The following is a 16839-nucleotide window of genomic DNA, read 5'->3' as shown; positions in this document are numbered from 1 at the left end:
AGCACGGTATTCAGCCTGAGGCTGCTGGATCGTTTGAGACCTCAGGACCCAGATTCCAGCTGGGCCACTCAGCTGATACCAATTTCTGCTAAACTTCCTAATTGGAACCCTGCTTCTCCCTTTACCGTAGCCTAGTTCAGGGCCTTGTTAGGATAGGCCCTTCCTGTATTTGCATGTGATTTGTGTGCAATTTGCATACATCTACATGAGTCATATTAGGTGGTTTTTAAAGGTTTCTGCCTCCCTCCCTGGGGGAGGTACTACCATCTTGGACTCTGGAGGGACAGGGGCACTGGAAGTTACCTGGTCTGCTCTCCCATCCACTCACTGTCTGCTCCACCACATGACAACCCATCACCTCCCCAGGTGGTCCTTGGACGGCTTAGGTTGATGAACAATTTCTGTGTTTGTGGAGCTCTGTGTAAAGAAAGGTGAGGTATTATGTCTACATGTGGACTTAGTTCTTTCCTCTGGGAAAATCAATCAACCGCTTCCCCCAACACTCTGGACAGGTACCATGGCGGTCTCAGGATTCTCTTTCTCAGCTCAGCATCCACAGCGCCATCACTGTTTTTGGTTGACATCGGCCCCAACCACCCCTTCTGGCCTCTTCCAGAAGAGCCAGGCCAGGGGCTTTCAAATGTTTCTTTTGGGAGCAGTATCCTGTTTTCAAATGAAATCTCACGTGGAGTCTAACATGTTAAGACAGGTAAAAATAGAGCTGCTCTAGGTGAGGGTGGGCAGGGAGGCTCCCCCAGGCCCCTAGTCAGAGCTGGAGAACCCAGCTTGCAAACCACTATCCTCTCAAACGATGCCTCTGGGTATAGAATCCCACCCTCCAGACTTGCAGAGCCTCCCAGGGGTGAGCCCTGGCTTTCCATTTCAGCAGCAGAGGGGACACTGACCGTCTAAGCAGTTGCATTACACCATTGCCTCTTACTAAGCTCGAGGCCCACTGAGACCTCCTGATCTTTGTCAGCACAACACCTTTAAGCCAAGTCTCTCGTGGTCTATCCTCAGCCTTGGCAGCCTCAGATACCTGGCTTCAGGAGCCTGGACTGAAGAGAGAACAGGGAGGAATAAAGAGGGCTGGCCAGGGGTCTGGCTGTGTGCTCTGAAGACAGTCACCCAGTCAGAGCCCCAGTTTCCTCAACTTCAGGATGGGGAGGAAAACAGTCCTTTGTCATAGACAGTGCATGAAAAGCATATAGCCCCGCCCAGCAGCTGGCTCAATACTGGTGGTCTGACACTATAGGGCCGAAGGACTGGTCTCGGATCCCTCACTGCCAGCTAAGGAGGCACAAGCAGTGGTCAGAATTGCAGACTCTGGAACCTGGCGACCTGGCCCGGACACAAACTCTGATCCTGCTGAGACTGGCAGTGTGAGATTCAGGATGTTTCCTTCCTTTCTCTTATCCCTTCTCGGTTTCATCATCTGTAAGAGGAGATGATGATAACTAGAACATCGACCTCCCAGGGGGTTGTGAGGACCTAGGCAGCCTCCCCGCCTGTGGAGAAGACCCTGCATGCACGGTGCCTGTAAGTAGTACCCCGGGGTCTGCTGTTATCCCCACGGGCTCTGACCCTGTCAGGGTCCACCTGGCTCACCACCCTGGCTCCCCTAATCCCAGCACTCCCACCCCTCCCCCAGGGCCTGACACAGCCACCAAAACACCCGAGATCCACTTTGGCAACAGGACTTTTATTCAGTCAAAATGAGTGTGATAAAACCCAAGACAGGCCAGGTGGCCCCCCTCCCCCAGACCCACACTTTCCTTGGGAGAGGGGGTTCCAGGATGAAAGGAGGTGCAGAGAAGTCGCTGCAGGGACCAAGGGGCACTGCCTGGGAGGTCTGAGGTGCCCTGGGCTCAGGCCCAGTACTGGGGAGAAGGGACGATAACCTTCCCCGAGTCCACACACATGAAACCGCAGTCTTCCAGGAAAACACCACCAAGTGTACCTTCTTCAGCTAATTCACTAAAGTTGGGGGCGGGGGTCCCTAGAGGGTTGGGGGGGGTCAGGGACTTTATGGTCTAATCTCATACTTAAGGAATGCACATTTTTTTCCTTTTAAAAAAAGTTTTCTTTCTGCTATTTAAAAAAATGTTTCTGAGTGTAACCAAAAATAGGTATTTGTTTCCTTTTTTTTTTTTTCTTCACCTTTAAGTCTTTCAAAGAACAACACAACAGAAAAGAGAAACAAGAAGTCACAAGAACATAAATCCTTAAACACACCTTATAGAAAAATAGCTTCCGGCCACATCTGCTGACATCGGTTGTTCCACTGTCCAGGGGCTGGGTCCAGCTGGCAGTGTCCCAAGGGACAGTGGGCTGGGGACCCCCCCTTGCACACACACACAGTACATTCCGGAGGCCCGTCTGTTCCAGCGGCTCTGTGGGCAGGACAGGAGGCAGGCTGTGGGGTGACAGCCCACCTTCCCAAGGCCCACGTGCAGAGAGGGTCCTGGGGGTCCCAGTCAAGGATGAGTTGGTGGAGAGGGTCAAAATGGGAGTGGACAGGCAGACAAGACAGAGCACTGGGAGCGTGCTGGGAAGTGGCTAGTTTTTGTTCCCAGGAACAAATTCTCCTCTTATTTTTGGCTTTTTTTTTTTTTCACATTTTCTTTGACCAATTCCATCTTTCTTTCTGCAGGCCCCGAGAAGCCCACACTTGGTGAGGAGCCAGGAGGGAGGGTCCAATGATACAGCACAGGCCCGGGAGCCAGTGAGCCTCGAGGTAGACATTTTCTTTCACACCTGGAAATGGGGAAGTGCTTTTTTTTTTCCTTTTTTTTTTTTTTCTAAACTCTGGACAACAATGTGGGGAGGGAGAGGGGGTGCCCCTAAAGGGGCTCGAGGTAGGAGTACATTCGGGGCTCTGTGGGGCGGGGGGGCTGAGGCCACGGCCCCACTCCCCTGAGGACATTCATTCCGGCTGAGGTAGGTGCTGAGAGCCAAAACAGCAAAAATCCATCCTGAGAAAACAAGTCGTGGAGGGTGACAGTGTCAGGGGCCCAGCCACAGCAGGGGCACATGTTTGGAGTCGAATTCACCTTTCTCTCTCTTCTCTTTCCCTTTTTTTTTTTTTTAATTTTAAGTTTGTTCTTTTTTTAAAGAAAAACGTTAGTTCAGTTTCAAGTCATGTGGGTACCAGGCAGAGGTTGGGGGGGGCCTTGGCCCAAGGGAGGGGCTCCTGCAGGAACCCCTCCGGGTCCTTGCAGGGTGTCCCTTGCCAAGGCTACTGTAAGTCTTGACAATCAGAGGAGCAGTCAGGACAGAAATGCTGGGAAGCCCCCATCCGAATCCCACATGACAGGAGAAATCTTGCCTTTGACCTGAGAATGGGGGGTTGCTCCCTCCAGAGCCTCCCGGACACTGACTACTGTCCCGAGCGAGCTGGCAGGGCGGCTGGTCCTTCACTCAGGAGGCCGGGGCCCGTGTCCTGGGGTGGCAGGGCAGCGAGGGGGCCTACACAGGGGGCCTTGGCCTCAGACGTCATCTCCTCCAGGAGCCCGAACCCCTGAAGCGGCAGCATGGAGAACTGGGTCTCCTCACACAGGGCAGGGGCCTCGGGGTCCTGCTGGGGAAAGGGCCAGTCACACAGGCATCAACAGGAGGGCCACAGGCTCGTGAGCCCCCAGCCAGGGGGTCAGGCTCTGGAGCCAATCCCACTCGGGGGTTCAGTCTCCAGGCTTCCCTGCCTGACCCGGGGGGCACAGAGTGAAGCACCAGCTGCCAGTCTTGTGCCTGGAGAAGCCCTGCAGCTTGGCGGAGGCCGGTGACCAAGGCTTGTGACCAAGGTGAGGAGGGTGGAGCCTGAAGGAGGGGGTTGGCTCTCGGGGGAGGGCGGGGCACTCACCGTGGGTCTGGGGTTAGGTCTGGGGTCGGGCTGCCCCATGGCCCCCGCTCGGGGGAATAGCTGCTCCAGTTCCTTCATGTCCACATGTTTCCCATCTCGGCCCAGCTGGCCCTGCTCTCCCCGTCCCGCCCCATTCAGTGCCAGGATGCCAGGGTCCCTCTGGCTCCGGGGGCCCTGAGGAGGGGAGAGCTGGTTTTCTACATCCTTACACAAGAGGACCCTAGGGGGTGAGCCAAGAGTTAGGGGGAGGGATGTGGGAGGAGCAAGAACAAAAGGATGGAGACAATGGACCCCAAATCCTGCCTCCCCTGCGGTTTTCCGGCTCCAGGCCTGTCTACCCCATGCTGGCCCAGCCCCCTCTCCCTGGCCCAGGACCCACCTGCCCCTTTGGCCGAATAAGAGGAAGAGGACACAGAAGATGATGCAGGTGACCCCGATGTGGATGCCAATGACGATGCCTGTGGTAGACGTCTGGTTGGTGGCCTCCTCCTTCCGGCAGTCACATGGTGGGCTCAGGGCTGGGGGTGGAAGCAGCGGCAGGTTGGGGGCTGTGGCTCCCAGACACCCAGCCCTTGAGGGTTACTTCTCCCTCGGCTGCTCGACATATGATTTGCCCGTGTTAATGGGACCCCAGCCAAACCTTCAGGTTTTTTTTTACCAGTTACTGAGCACTAACTTTGTGCCAAATACTAGGAATAACACTTTACATGGACCATTTCACCCTCCAGACAGTTCTATAAAGGGGGTATTACTATCCCTGTTTTATGAAGGAGAAAACTGGGGCTCAGAGAGGTTAAGTAACTTGCCCAAGGTCACACAGCTAAACATCAAACTCAGGTCTAAGCCTATGTTCTCCAGGGCTGCATGTACTGTTCTACCCTCCTGCCTTCCCTGGATGCCTGCTCCCCTCCTCCCTCAACCTCTCTTCCTGAGGGCCAGTCTTTAGCCAGACCCCATCCCCAGCCCTCACCTGTCCTCTCAGATGCTCCCCTCAAAGACACGAAGCGGACTGTGGCATTGCCATCCCCATGCTGGTTGTAAGCGAGCAGCTTCACCTCATACACTGCAGTGGGGTCTGGGGGGAAAGCCAGGATGCTGAGGGACCTCCCCCGGCCCCACCAGGCGGCTGTCCCCAGGGTGAACTGGAGAAGACCTCTGTGAACCACCTCCTGGCACCAGGCACCACACCCCCGCCCAGCTCCCCAAGCCCCAGCCGTGTCCGCCTCACCGAGCTGGCTGAGGTTGTAAGAGGAGACAGTTCCAGGCAGCAGGATGGGGCCGGTGAAGGAGGCCTTGCTTGCTGGGCGGTAAAACAGCTTGAAGCCGCCCTCGTGCTGGGCCAGCCGGGGCCAGGGCTCCCACAGCAGCTGCAGGGTGGAGCTGCCCAGGACTCGCACTGACAGTGGGGGTGGGGCGGGGGCTGTGGGCGGAAAAGGAGGCCGAGATGTGAGGACTTGGTGGTTGAAGCTCTACCCTTCCACCTGCTACCAATGACCCAGACACCGCCCCCCCACCCAGAGCCTGACCGCTCTCTGACCTCTAACCCAGGGCCTCTGCTTGCTTAAATAGCACCTTTACGTGAATTAGAAAACAACACCCCTGGAACTTCCCTGGTGGTCCATTGGCTAAGAATCCGCCTGCCAATGCAGGGGACACAGGTTCAATCCCTGGTCCGGGAAGATCCCACGTGCTGCAGAGCAACTAAGCCTGTGTGCCACAACTACTAAGACTGCATGCCACAACTACTGAAGCCCGCGCACAGCAATGAAGACACAGTGCAACCAAAAAGAAAAAATAAGAAATAAAGTGTTGTCAGGTTTTTTAAAAAAAGAAAAAAGAAAAGGACACCCCTTCCTCTAAGTAGACCCAGCCCCGGCTCAGCCTCAGGGCGAAGCACTCTGTGCAGTGCACAACCTGAACAACGGTGCACAGGGGTTCTGCTCTAATACCCTGAGCGTCTGTGGTTTTGTGCTCCACACCCAGACCTCACCTTCACCTAGAGTGCTGGCCAGGGTGGCGGCAGAGGCTGAGCTGGCCCCCCGGGGCGTGTAAGCTTTGATGTAGAAGCTGTAGGCAGTGGAGGGCTCCAGGTCGCTCACCAGGTGCTGAAAGGTGCTCTTGCTGACTGCTTCCTGATACTCCAGCTCTGGTGGGTCTGGGGAGGCCAAGGGTAGGGCAGGGGATTAAAGGGACATGAGGGAATCCTACCCACACTGGTGAAATGAGGGCAGCCGGGAGAAAGAGGGAAGGTGTTGGGTCAGCACGTGTGGGATCGAGGAGGATGAGAAACAGTAAGTAAGAGGGAGGGGATGCAGAGGCAGCCTTGCCCTCCTGGGCCCCACCCACCAGCAGCCTTCCTGATATGCAGGACATAGCCGATGATCTCCTTGGTGTTGACCAGGGGCTCGGTCCAGGACACGCGGACCTCAGTGGACGACACAGAGACCGCCTGCACGTTGACGGGGGGCCCGGGCAGGCCCTCGGCCCACAGCACAGTCAGCCTGGCGCTGGCCTGAGAGGAGCCAGCGCTGTTCTCAGCCATACACTGGTAGATGGCCTCATCTTCAGGGCCGATTCCAGAAATGGTCAGGGTGCTGCAGGGGGAGGGAGAGCCTCAGATCCCCTGCTCCTTCCGGAGTATCCCTTGGAGGTTGGCCAAATCTCCCCATTTGAAAGATGGAGAAACTGAGCCCCTCCAGAAGACAATAGGCTTGTCTGAGATCTCTCAGCAAGTTAGGGGCAGACCTGGGATGACTCAAACCCAAGTCTCCAGACCCCCAGTTTAGTGTTCTTCCCTGGTAGGAGGTGCACAGCCTCCTACCATCTGGGCCTCACGCCGGCACACCCACCACACACGTGCCTGTTGTTATTCTTGAGCCGGACGTGGCCTCCTGGCCCCAGCACCTGTCCATTCTTCAACCACGTCACATGAGGGGGCGGCTCACCCTGGGCCTGGCAGGTGAACATGGCTGTGGTCCCAGCCGGCCTGGAGATGGACTGGGGGTGCTGGACAAACTCTGCTGGGGCTGGGGTTGGGGCGGGGGTGGGCACAAAGAAGCATAAGGGTCACGAGGGGTCAGGTGTACAGGGAGGGGACAGCTGTGAGTGAAGGACTGAGGAAGGGGAAGAGGGTAGGGCCAGAGGTCTGCAGGGAACAAGTGGGTAGGGGACATACACACCCACCCCGCCCCAGGGAGAATCCTCCAGGTGGGGCCCACCCTCCACCCCCAGCCTAGCCCCTGGGAGATGGTGGCAGCCCTCACGTCCCTCCACCCCAGAGAGGCAGACCCAAGGGAGGACTCCGTTTTAATGACTGTTTAAAAGACTGACATTTGTATCCGAAAGCAATCAAGCTGAGCTCCCTGTTCAGGAAATTGTTAAATAAATAAATGTGCTAATAGGTTTGGCTGCACCTCTAGGGCCGAAGGCCGGTAATGACGGGGAGACGGATGAGCCCTCAGGACCAGCCCCCCTCACCCCTACATTCAATTCCACTCTCCTCCAATCCCAAGCCTCAAACTTCCATTAACACCAGAGAAATGAAATGCTCCATCACTTCCATTTGGACAGATTAACAGCACATGGAATGCTAAACAAATGGGCATTTAAGTTCCCAACTCCCCTCTCTCCCACCTCTCTGGGAGGGAACCACCACAGAAAACCCCTGAGAATGGGACTCCAAGCCGGTTCACGGAGACAGTTTAGCCCCAGGGCAGGAGGATGGACAGAATGAGCTGGTCAGCTGCAGAGGCCCCACATACCATGGGAGTGGAGGCCAGCTCTGTGTGTGTGTGTGTGTGTGTGTGTGTGTGTGTGTGTGTGTGTGTGTGTGTGTGTGTGTGTGTGTGTGTGTGTCAGGAGCTGGGGTGTGATAGTGTGAAATGACAAACACACTGAGAGTGTGCAGGCAGGTGTGAGCGTGGAAGTGCCACACGTGTGAATGAGAACAGCACGTGGAGGGAGGGACACATGGGGGTGACACAGGTGGGGGAGACCAGCTGAGATGACAAAGTGGAAATGACTGGGGGGGGTGGCGATGGCACCTGGAGGGGCAGATGACCAAGAATGTCCTCGCATTCCCAACATACACATTCCTGGGGGAGGGGGAGAGACACAGAGCTGCTGCCTTTGGCCTGGGCTGGGGCCCTGGAGAGGGGGCAGGGGCAAGGTTAGGGCAAGGATAGGAAAGTGGGTGAGTACACGGCACTGGGCTTGGGCCAGGGATGTCGATGAGGCAGGGAATGTGGGGTGGGGAGGTCCGTACCTTGCACCACCAGCCGGCCCTGTGCCGTCCTCCTCACCCGGGTGCCGGGCCTGTTGGCTGCACAGACGTAGACGCCCGAGTGCTGGACGGTCACGTCTGAGATGATGAGGTTCCCCGTGCCCAGCACCTGTATGCCCTCCACCCCAATGGGGCGACCATCTGAAGGGGAAGGGGAGGGTCAGGGAGGTAGGTGTGCAGGAATGTCCAAACTTGGAATCGGCCACCATCAATCTTCCAGGGAGCCCCTGTCTTTGACTCTTCCCTCTGAGCAACATGGCATTGTGGAGGCGGCCAGAGCAGCACAGAAAACTCTCACCCAGCAGGAGAGAACTGGCTCCTGATCCTAACATTGTCACTGCCTCACTGGTGACCTTCAAGTCCCCTCCCCTCAGTTTCTCAAACAGGAAAGTAAGGGGGTTGGGTTACACGGACATTTCCCAGCTTGATTTGTCTCTCCTGAAAAAAGTTCCTTGGTCAGATATCCATTCCTCTCCTTGACTGTCACAATGCGCATTAATATAAAGGCTCTGAGAAGTCCTGTAGCAAAGGGATCTGGTTTACTGTTTCCCAAACTTGTTAGACCACCAAGCCATTCTTTCCCCTTGCAGATTTCACTTTGGGAAATGTTGCACCAGATGGTCCTTGCAGGGCCTATGGGCTCCTCCTAATGGTGAGGCCACTCTTTCCAGCCTCTCCCAGTCCCCGGGCCCTCCCCCCACCCAGGATCAGATTAGCACAGTCAGAATGCGAGGAGACAGCTCCCCATTCAGTCCCTGAAGTGGTGAAATCTACTCCATTATCCTGCCTGCTGCCCCCTCCTTCCCGGATCACTCAGCTGCTACAATGTGGCACAGTCTCCTTGTGAATGCGACCCCACCCCGTCCCCTCCAGACTCTCCTTCCCCCAGTGACCTTTCCACTCAGACAATGTGGGCCCATCTGCACCCTTTCATTTCTCTCCTTCAGCTGCCTAGGGATTTAGGCTGGGGATTTAGGGGGCCAGGTTAGAGACTGGGGGGTCCAGAGAGAGGATGTGACAACTGGCTGAGATTTTGAGGGGTTTGGGATTGCATCACTGGGGAGGATGGCCAGGGTGTAGATGGCAGAGATGAGCCCGACCGGAAAGAGACTAGGGGTGCTGAGAGCTGCAGAGGGGTTCTGGAGGGCCCGATGGAGATGCCCAGAGTGAGGGGAGCATGGGGGAGGGGAGCTGGCACAGGACTGCCAGGACTGGACGAGGTAACCTGGGGAGCTAAGCCATCTGCACAGAGGGAGGGAGAATGCAGTGGGCAGGCGGACCTCCCTGGTCCTGCCAAGGAGAGGGGAACCCACCCCCTCCCCAGGCCTCGAAGAGAACGGACCCCCACGGAGAACAAACAGGATTCCAAGCTCCCCCTGGAGCTGGGTGAAGAGACTGGCCCTCCCAGGGGTGGGAGAGGCAGGGGCTGCAGGATGGGGCTCACCCAGGCGGCTCCAGGACACAATGGGGCGCGGGTTGCCCGTGGCGACACACTCGAGCACGGCGGTCTGGTGCACAGTCAGGGTGAGGTTCTCAGGCCCCACGAGGATCGTAGGCTCCTTGTAGGCCCCAGAGCCCGAGCCTGGGAGGAAGATGCCATATTTCTTCACTTTAGCTGGGACCCTTCCCACCTCCTCACCACACCCACCCACCCCCAATACACGGCCTAGGACATGGTGGGTGGGAGACAAGCTCCAGCCCAGAAGCTGGGTCCCATGCGTAGAAAGGAGAAGCCAGCGGCCCCAGGACGTTGCTCACACTCATCTCTGCGGTCAGGCCCCGCAGGGCCTCCAGCGGTGGGAGAGCCACCCTCACCCAACCACCCATAAGCAGAGAGTGGGCTTCCTCAAGGAGAACTGAGCCAGGGAGGGGCCTCGAACGCCTCCTGAACCCTCACCCTGAAGAGCACAGAACTTTGTGCTCACAAGGTGCTCTGTATGCACTTGGCTGTCCAGGCTCTGGGGCTCAGTTGAAGAGGGACTGATTGGAGGGTGGGGAGAAGAACAAGACAGGGCCAAGGACCCTCACCTGACACAGTGAGGCTGGCCCCATGGCTGACCCGGACACTGGCGACATTTGAGGCCACACAGTGGAAGACGCCGCTGTCCTCAGCCTGAAGGCCTGTGATCTGCAGGACCCCCTTGGGCAGCAGTGTGTACCTGTGGCGGGAGGGCACGGTCAGCCATAAGCAAGCACAAGCACCGCTGGCCACAGGGTCACTCAGCATCACGGACACAGCCCAGGACCCAGCCACTACCCCAAAGTCACTTCTGTCATCACAGACACACTACGGGACTCTCACAGGTGGATGCACCTGCGATTCCGGCCTTGACAACCATCACACAGATCTTCGCATGCATTCAAGTGTTGAATCTGGGCCCACAAACCACACAGATACTCAGTCTCAACAAAGTTGCAGAAACACCACCCTGGAGGCCACAGGCAGGCCTCCTTCAAGGCCCAGACACTGGACTGGCCTGCCTCTTGGTCATCCCTCCACCTTCCCCACCCGGGGCTCACCTCTCATTGTCTGTATCAATGGGGACTCTGTTCTTCTCCCAGGTGATCAGGGGTTTGGGAAGCCCATGGATTTGGCACTGGAAGCGGGCCACACCGCCCTCCTCACCCACGGTGGCCTGAGGGTGCACGTGGAAGTCGGACATGGCTGGAGAAAGAAAAGGAAATGTGTATGGGGAAGGCACACTGCTGAGGTGCAGAGGGGATGGGAGAGGGCATGGGGGACCTCGGGCCTGTGTCCTGGAGCCCTGGAGCTCCCCCGGCTCAGGGCGCAGGGTGTCTTCCCCCAAGCTGAGCTGGCAGGTGCAGGGCACAGCTTGCTGGGGGTACATCGGCACTTACCCTGCCTCCTACCTGTGGGAAACATCTCCCCCTAAGGGATGGTATAGGCCGGGCTGGGACACTTTGAGAAAGGTCTGGACAAATTCTTGGATAAACCTCTAACACGGAAATCTTGGGCTGCGGACCCACGAAGGCTAGTCAGAGAAAAGCCTTGCTCCCACGGCCTGCTCCCCACTTTTACAGCGGCTTTCAGATTTATTTTTATAAACTCCCTGTAAGGTATGCAAGTGCTAAGTATTATGCTGTACGTTTTACAGAATAGGAAACAGAGAGGGGAAGCGATTAGTCCAGTGTCACCCAGCAGGGACACTGGTCGTTAGAGCCTGGTTACCAGCACCCAGTGGCTTTCTTTGCCCTTCATCATCACCCCCTTATCCCCAGTTCTTCTGCAGCTTCTCATTGTACCCCAAGAAGGTAGTGTACCATCCAAGGTGACGAGCCTCTCAGAAGACAGTCAGACCTACCAATCTACATTTCAATGTGTCATAAATATTCAGGGGCTGCCTTCCCACCTTTTGGGGATCTGAACTGCTTGAGCTCTGATCATGGGAGGGGCCGTGGTGCACGCCTCCCACCCCCTTTTAGGCCGGTGAAGTGTTCCTGCCCACCCTCACTCCCATCCATCCTTACTCCCCAACCTGTAAAGCCCAGGGAAGGGGCCCCTCCCACATGGGTTCCCAGCTTCAGCACCAGGGCTGTGATTTCATTAAAATCCACTTTGCTTCAAGTGCGGGAAGGAGGCTCACCATCTGTCCAGGCAGGCAGCCCCTCCCCTCCAACACTCCATCAACTGGGACAGTTGTCCCCTCCCAGAAGAAGCCCTCCCTCTCCCCACAGCAGCAGGGACGCTGGAGCTTGTCCTGGTCCCTGCTCCTGACTCCCTGGTGCCAGTGGGCACACCCCGTCTCAGGCCCCCTCAATCCACCGGTCTGTTCAGGACTCCAGGGCAGCTCAGAAAGGCTGAGCCTTTGTGCCCTTCTTCCCAGAGTCTCTGGGGGCTGACTCTTTTGTGGCACATTCTCCATCTCATTTGCATGTGGTTCATTAAATATAAACATGCATAAAAATCCCCAGCCCAGCCTCCTCCTCCTTCAGGGCCTCCTGGGAGTATGGCTGATGGGTGTGAGCGCGTCCTTGCACGTGTGTGCAGAGCTGTGCTCGTTGGGAGGACATGGTTGCCTCTGTGTATGTGGTGTGAGTGTCCAAGCTGGATGTGAATGGGGGGGGGGGTTGTATCCCTCAGCTCCTGTGGCTGGTGTGTGATTCTGGTTCTGTGTAGGTAATCAATCACACATGTCCCTGTGTAGGTATAGTCCTTACAAAGGGCACCTTGGGGCCCTGGGGGGGGAGATGGGGGCAAGTGCCCCAGCTGGTGTCCCCATCAGGCTCAGTGAGATGATCCCCAGGGAGCACTGTGAGGTCAGCCTGCCCAGGCTCAGGCCAAAGGCTGTGTTTGGCCAAGGGCCTACAGGTCAGCCCAGAGGTTTGGGGCAGGGGGCTGAGGCACTGGTAGGGCCCCTCCACTGCTTCCAGGCCTCAGCCTCTAGGAGCGCAGGGCTGGAGGCAGGCCTAGCGAGCGGAGAGGGCACCCCGGCTCCTGGGTCAGCTGTCTATGCCCCACCCACGCAGCCCTGCCCTTCAGGAGCTGGGGAGCTGCCTGCCCCCTCCTCACTCCAGCTGGAGAGGAGCCTGCAGCCCCCCAGGGACTTGGGGCGGGGACTAATGGCTCTGCTGACTACAGATGCCTCCTCATTAAGGAACCCGAATCCTTTTGTGTTTCTAGCCCCCATTCTGGGCTCCCTGGAGGCGCCTAGAGCTAGGAGCTGGCCTGAGGAGAGATGCAAGGGAAAGGGCTGCTTCTCATCAGGGCGCACTGGATGGAGAAAGTTTGGCCTCTAGCTTCTTTCTCCCCCTAAAACTAAACAATGAAGAAGCATGGGTTGAATGTGATGCTGCAGAGGAATGCTCGAGCAGGAAGGGGTGGTAGTTAAGGAGCCAGTCTGATCATCTTCACACTGTACAACAGAGTCCGAGGGGTCCCCAGGGGCCCCTGGGATGCAGCTGGGGCCCCTCCCCACCCAGGGCTTCACATCTCCCCTCCATCAGAGCAGCACCTTGCTAAACCTCTCTATCAGCTTTACTTAACTGCAGTTCTGCCAAACATTTCATTTGAAGGGTAGCTTTGCTTTTAAGTGCTTGAAAACCACGCATGTAAAGCCAACACATTCATTTTATGAAAGGGAACCTGAGACCCAGGCCCAGTTGGTGGCTCTACTGGCCCCAAATCAGAAGTTCCATGCCCCAAGCCCTCTGCTGGGTGTCCCCAGCAAATTTTTCACTCTCCAAGGACAGGTGACCCCAGGGCAGACTGCAGGCTGGGCCAGCCTCTTCTCACTGGCTGTGAGTTGGCACTGTTACAAGTTGCAGGGACGATAGTGAGCCCCCGAGAAGGTTTTTCTGTCCCATCCCTCGGAGCCCAGCTGGTTAGGCAGTGTGGTCCGGGGGAGGGGGTGCAATAGGAGGGTGTGGTCCTCTTTATCTGAGGCTCCTTCTTCCCTCCCCTTCTTCCCACCCCTACTCAACCCTTGGGTCAGCCCTGTATATCCCTTCGGTGTCCTGGGGGATTGCAGTGAGACCGTGGGCAGGCAGTGTCAGGGTATAAAAGGGAAGAACAAACCTGACTCCATGTTGGATCTGTTTCTTTTTCTTTAACCTTTGTATTCTATTGCTTTTGCTACAAGTTAGTTGCTAAAGGGATGTTGCCTAGAGCTTAAAGTATACATGATGGCCCATCTCTAGGAACCCTGCCTCCCATAATAGGAGCGCTGGTCCTTTCCTCCACAGATGAAGGGGTGAACAGGTACTCTGCAGGGCCTCCCACGTCAGACTCCTGCCGCCTTCCTGTACAGGCCTTTGTCCACACTCAGCTGAGCTTACTCCGAGTTTGTCCACTCACTCCGAGTTCACTGCTGACTTCTTTAGGAAGTCAGGGGAGAAAATTTCTCAGGGCCACTTAGATCTCCGATCTCTCAGAGGGGAAACACGTTTGGTTTACGTGTCTGTTTTGCACTGGCTTGTACGAGCAGGCCATGGAGCCAGCTGTCCCTCATCGTGTCTCTCTGGGAGAGGGTCCCTGGGCAACCATGAGGATGTGGGGCTGAGGACTGGACCTCAGAAAACGCTGACCTCTGAGCAAGTCATTCTGGAGGCCACTGTGTGGTTGACAGTGGTGGGCACAGTGGCTGGAGGCACTATTTGTTAATAGTTTTTTACTATTTTAAATTTTTATTTTATTTATTTATTTTTGGCTGCGTTGGGTCTTCGTTGCTGCACACAGGCTTTCTCTAGTTGCGGCGAGCGGGGGCTACTCTTTCTTGCAGTATGCGGGCTTCTCGTTGCGGTGGCTTCTCTTGCTGCAGAGCATGGGCTCTAGGTGCGCAGGCTTCAGCGGTTGTAGCACGCGGGCTCAGTAGTTGTGGCTCACGGGCTCTAGAGCGCAGGCTCAGTAGTTGTGGTGCACGGGCTTAGTTGCTCTGCAGCATGTGGGATCTTCCCGGACCAGGGTTCGAACCTGTGTCCCCTGCATTGGCAGGCTGGTTCTTAGCCACTGTGGAGGCACTATTTGTGGCCAGTGTGGGTAGCACTGTGTATGGGGCTGGTGGACATGAAGGTGGTGCTGTGGCTTGCGGCTAACGATGCTTTACCTTCCTGCTCACACCTGTTGGTCGGGTAGGAGCCGTTTCGGGTTCCTCACTTCAAGCTGGGTTATGGGAGGGGGTCGTGTTGGGAGGCCCCTCCTGTGTGAGGACCAGAGAGAGTGACAGGGAGGACAGAGGCCTGCTTGGGGGTCATTATGGAGAAAAGAAGAAGAAAGCACCTTTGTCCTCAAACAGTCTGAGAAGGAATCTCCCAGCCGCTCCCTGTCCCTGCCAGGGGTACAGCTAGGCCGTGGGGAAAGAGGGTTCACAGAGACAGCCCAGCAACCCACCGGGCTGGAAGGGAGCAGAAACCAGCAGGAAATGGCTCCTGGACACCCCTATAAATCACCCGAGGGGAGGGGAGTCTCCTGAGAGCCAGATCTAGAGCGGCTCAGGGAGGGGAGGGGAACTTTCCTCCTGGTCCACGACCTCTGGCGAGGTCAGGCCTGGATCTGATTAGACAGGCTCCAAGGGGACGCTGGGGGGGCAGGAAGGGTCGGGGCAGAGTGCTGGGAAGGAAGCCGGCAGCATACCCCAAGCCCAGCCTCCAACCCTTTGGCTACAGCCAGACTCCTATCTGGTGTGTGATGACAAAGAGATCAGTGGGCTTGCTGGGATGCAGAGTTCAATACACAGCCTTTGCAGAAGCCAGCAGCACTGGAGGTGTGAGGCACCGACTGCCCCCACTCATACCGCCATTCAAGAGGAATAACCACAACCTGCAGACTCTTCCAAAGGCCATCCAAAGTCCCCTTCCTCGTATCCATCCCTGCCAAGGACCAGGGACACCCCGAACGCCCGGTTCCTCCTCACGCAGCTCAGATGATTGTAATGTTTTTCCTTCTACCAGAGGCACAGCTGAATCCCATATGCTTCCACCCAATGCCCCAACTTCCCCCTTGAGAATCTCATTTTTTAATAAAGTAAGTAGCCAGCTATTAAGCACTTGAAATGTGACCAGTCCAGATTGAGTTGGGCTGTAAGTGTAAAATACACACTGGATTTCGACGATTTAGTACAAAATAAAAAGACACTAAGCATTGGGGAAATGCAAATCAAAACCATAATGAAAGGCCACATCACACCCATTGGGATGGCTACTACCAGAGCAATAACAAAAAACAACAGAAAACAGCAAGTGTTGACAAGCATGTGGAGAAATTGGAACCCTTGTGCACTGTCGGTGGGAATGTAAACTGGTGCAGCCACTATGGAGAACAGTATGGAGGTTCCTCAAAAACTTAAAAATAAAACCACCATACAATCCAGCAGTTCCACTTCTGGGTATATACCCACAAGAATGAAGGGTCTCGAAGAGATATTTGTACAGCCACATTCATAGCAGCCTTATTCACAATAGCTAAAAGGTGAAAGCAGTCCAAGTGTCCATCAACAGGTGAATGGAGAAATAAAATGTGTTTATACATACAATGGAATATTACTCAGCCTTAATAAAGGAAGGAAGTTCTGACACATGCTACAATGTGGATGAACTTTATGGACATTATGCTAAGTGAAATAAGTCAGTCACAGAAAGACAAATACTGTATGATTCCACTTATATGAGGCACCTAGAGTAGGCAGATGCATAGAGACAGAAAATAGAATGGTGGTTGCCACAGGCTGGTGGGGAGAGAGGAATAGGGAGTTGCCCTTTAACGGGAATAGAGTTTCACTTTTGGGAGATGAAAAGAATTCTGGAGATGGATGGTGGTGACGGTTTGCACAATAATATGAAGGTACTTAATGCCACTGAACTGCGCACTTAAAAATGGTTAAGACAGGGGCTTCCCTGGTGGCGCAGTGGTTGAGAGTCCGCCTGCCGATGCAGGGGACATGGGTTCGTGCCCCGGTCCGGGAAGATCCCACATGCCGCGGAGCGGCTGGGCCCGTGAGCCATGGCCGCTGAGCCTGCGCGTCCGGAGCCTGTGCTCCGCAGCGGGAGAGGCCACGGCAGTGAGAGGCCCGCGTTCCGCAAAAAAAAAAAAAAAAAAAAAAAAAAAAAAAGGTTAAGACAAGAAAAAGTGGTTAAGACAGTAAACTTTATGTTATGTGTATTTTACCACAATTAAAAAGTTGGAGGGACTTCCCGGGTGGTCCAGTGGTTAAGAATCCACCTTCCAATGCAGGGGACACAGGTT

General features: G+C 55.8%; 1 protein-coding gene across 1 annotated transcript; it reads right to left on the bottom strand.

Moving 5' to 3' along the window:
- Positions 1-3174: 3174 nt before the first annotated feature.
- IGDCC3 (immunoglobulin superfamily DCC subclass member 3) lies at positions 3175-10804 on the bottom strand. The gene is made up of 13 exons (XM_060003725.1): positions 10662-10804; positions 10170-10300; positions 9586-9723; positions 8124-8282; positions 6720-6885; positions 6206-6453; positions 5850-6014; positions 5088-5279; positions 4830-4934; positions 4239-4377; positions 4063-4079; positions 3860-3945; positions 3175-3577 (listed from the first exon to the last, which is right to left on the bottom strand). The coding sequence occupies exons 1-13, from the start codon at positions 10802-10804 to the stop codon at positions 3380-3382; spliced, it is 1887 nt and encodes a 628-aa protein (XP_059859708.1). The 3' UTR covers positions 3175-3379.
- Between the last annotated feature and the right edge of the window lie 6035 nt (positions 10805-16839).

The sequence above is a fragment of the Delphinus delphis genome, chromosome 2 (assembly GCF_949987515.2).
Source record: "Delphinus delphis chromosome 2, mDelDel1.2, whole genome shotgun sequence".
NCBI classification, from domain to species: domain Eukaryota; kingdom Metazoa; phylum Chordata; class Mammalia; order Artiodactyla; family Delphinidae; genus Delphinus; species Delphinus delphis.
The sequence above is the reverse complement of the archived record's forward strand: the minus strand, read 5'-3'. Positions and strand labels throughout refer to the sequence as shown.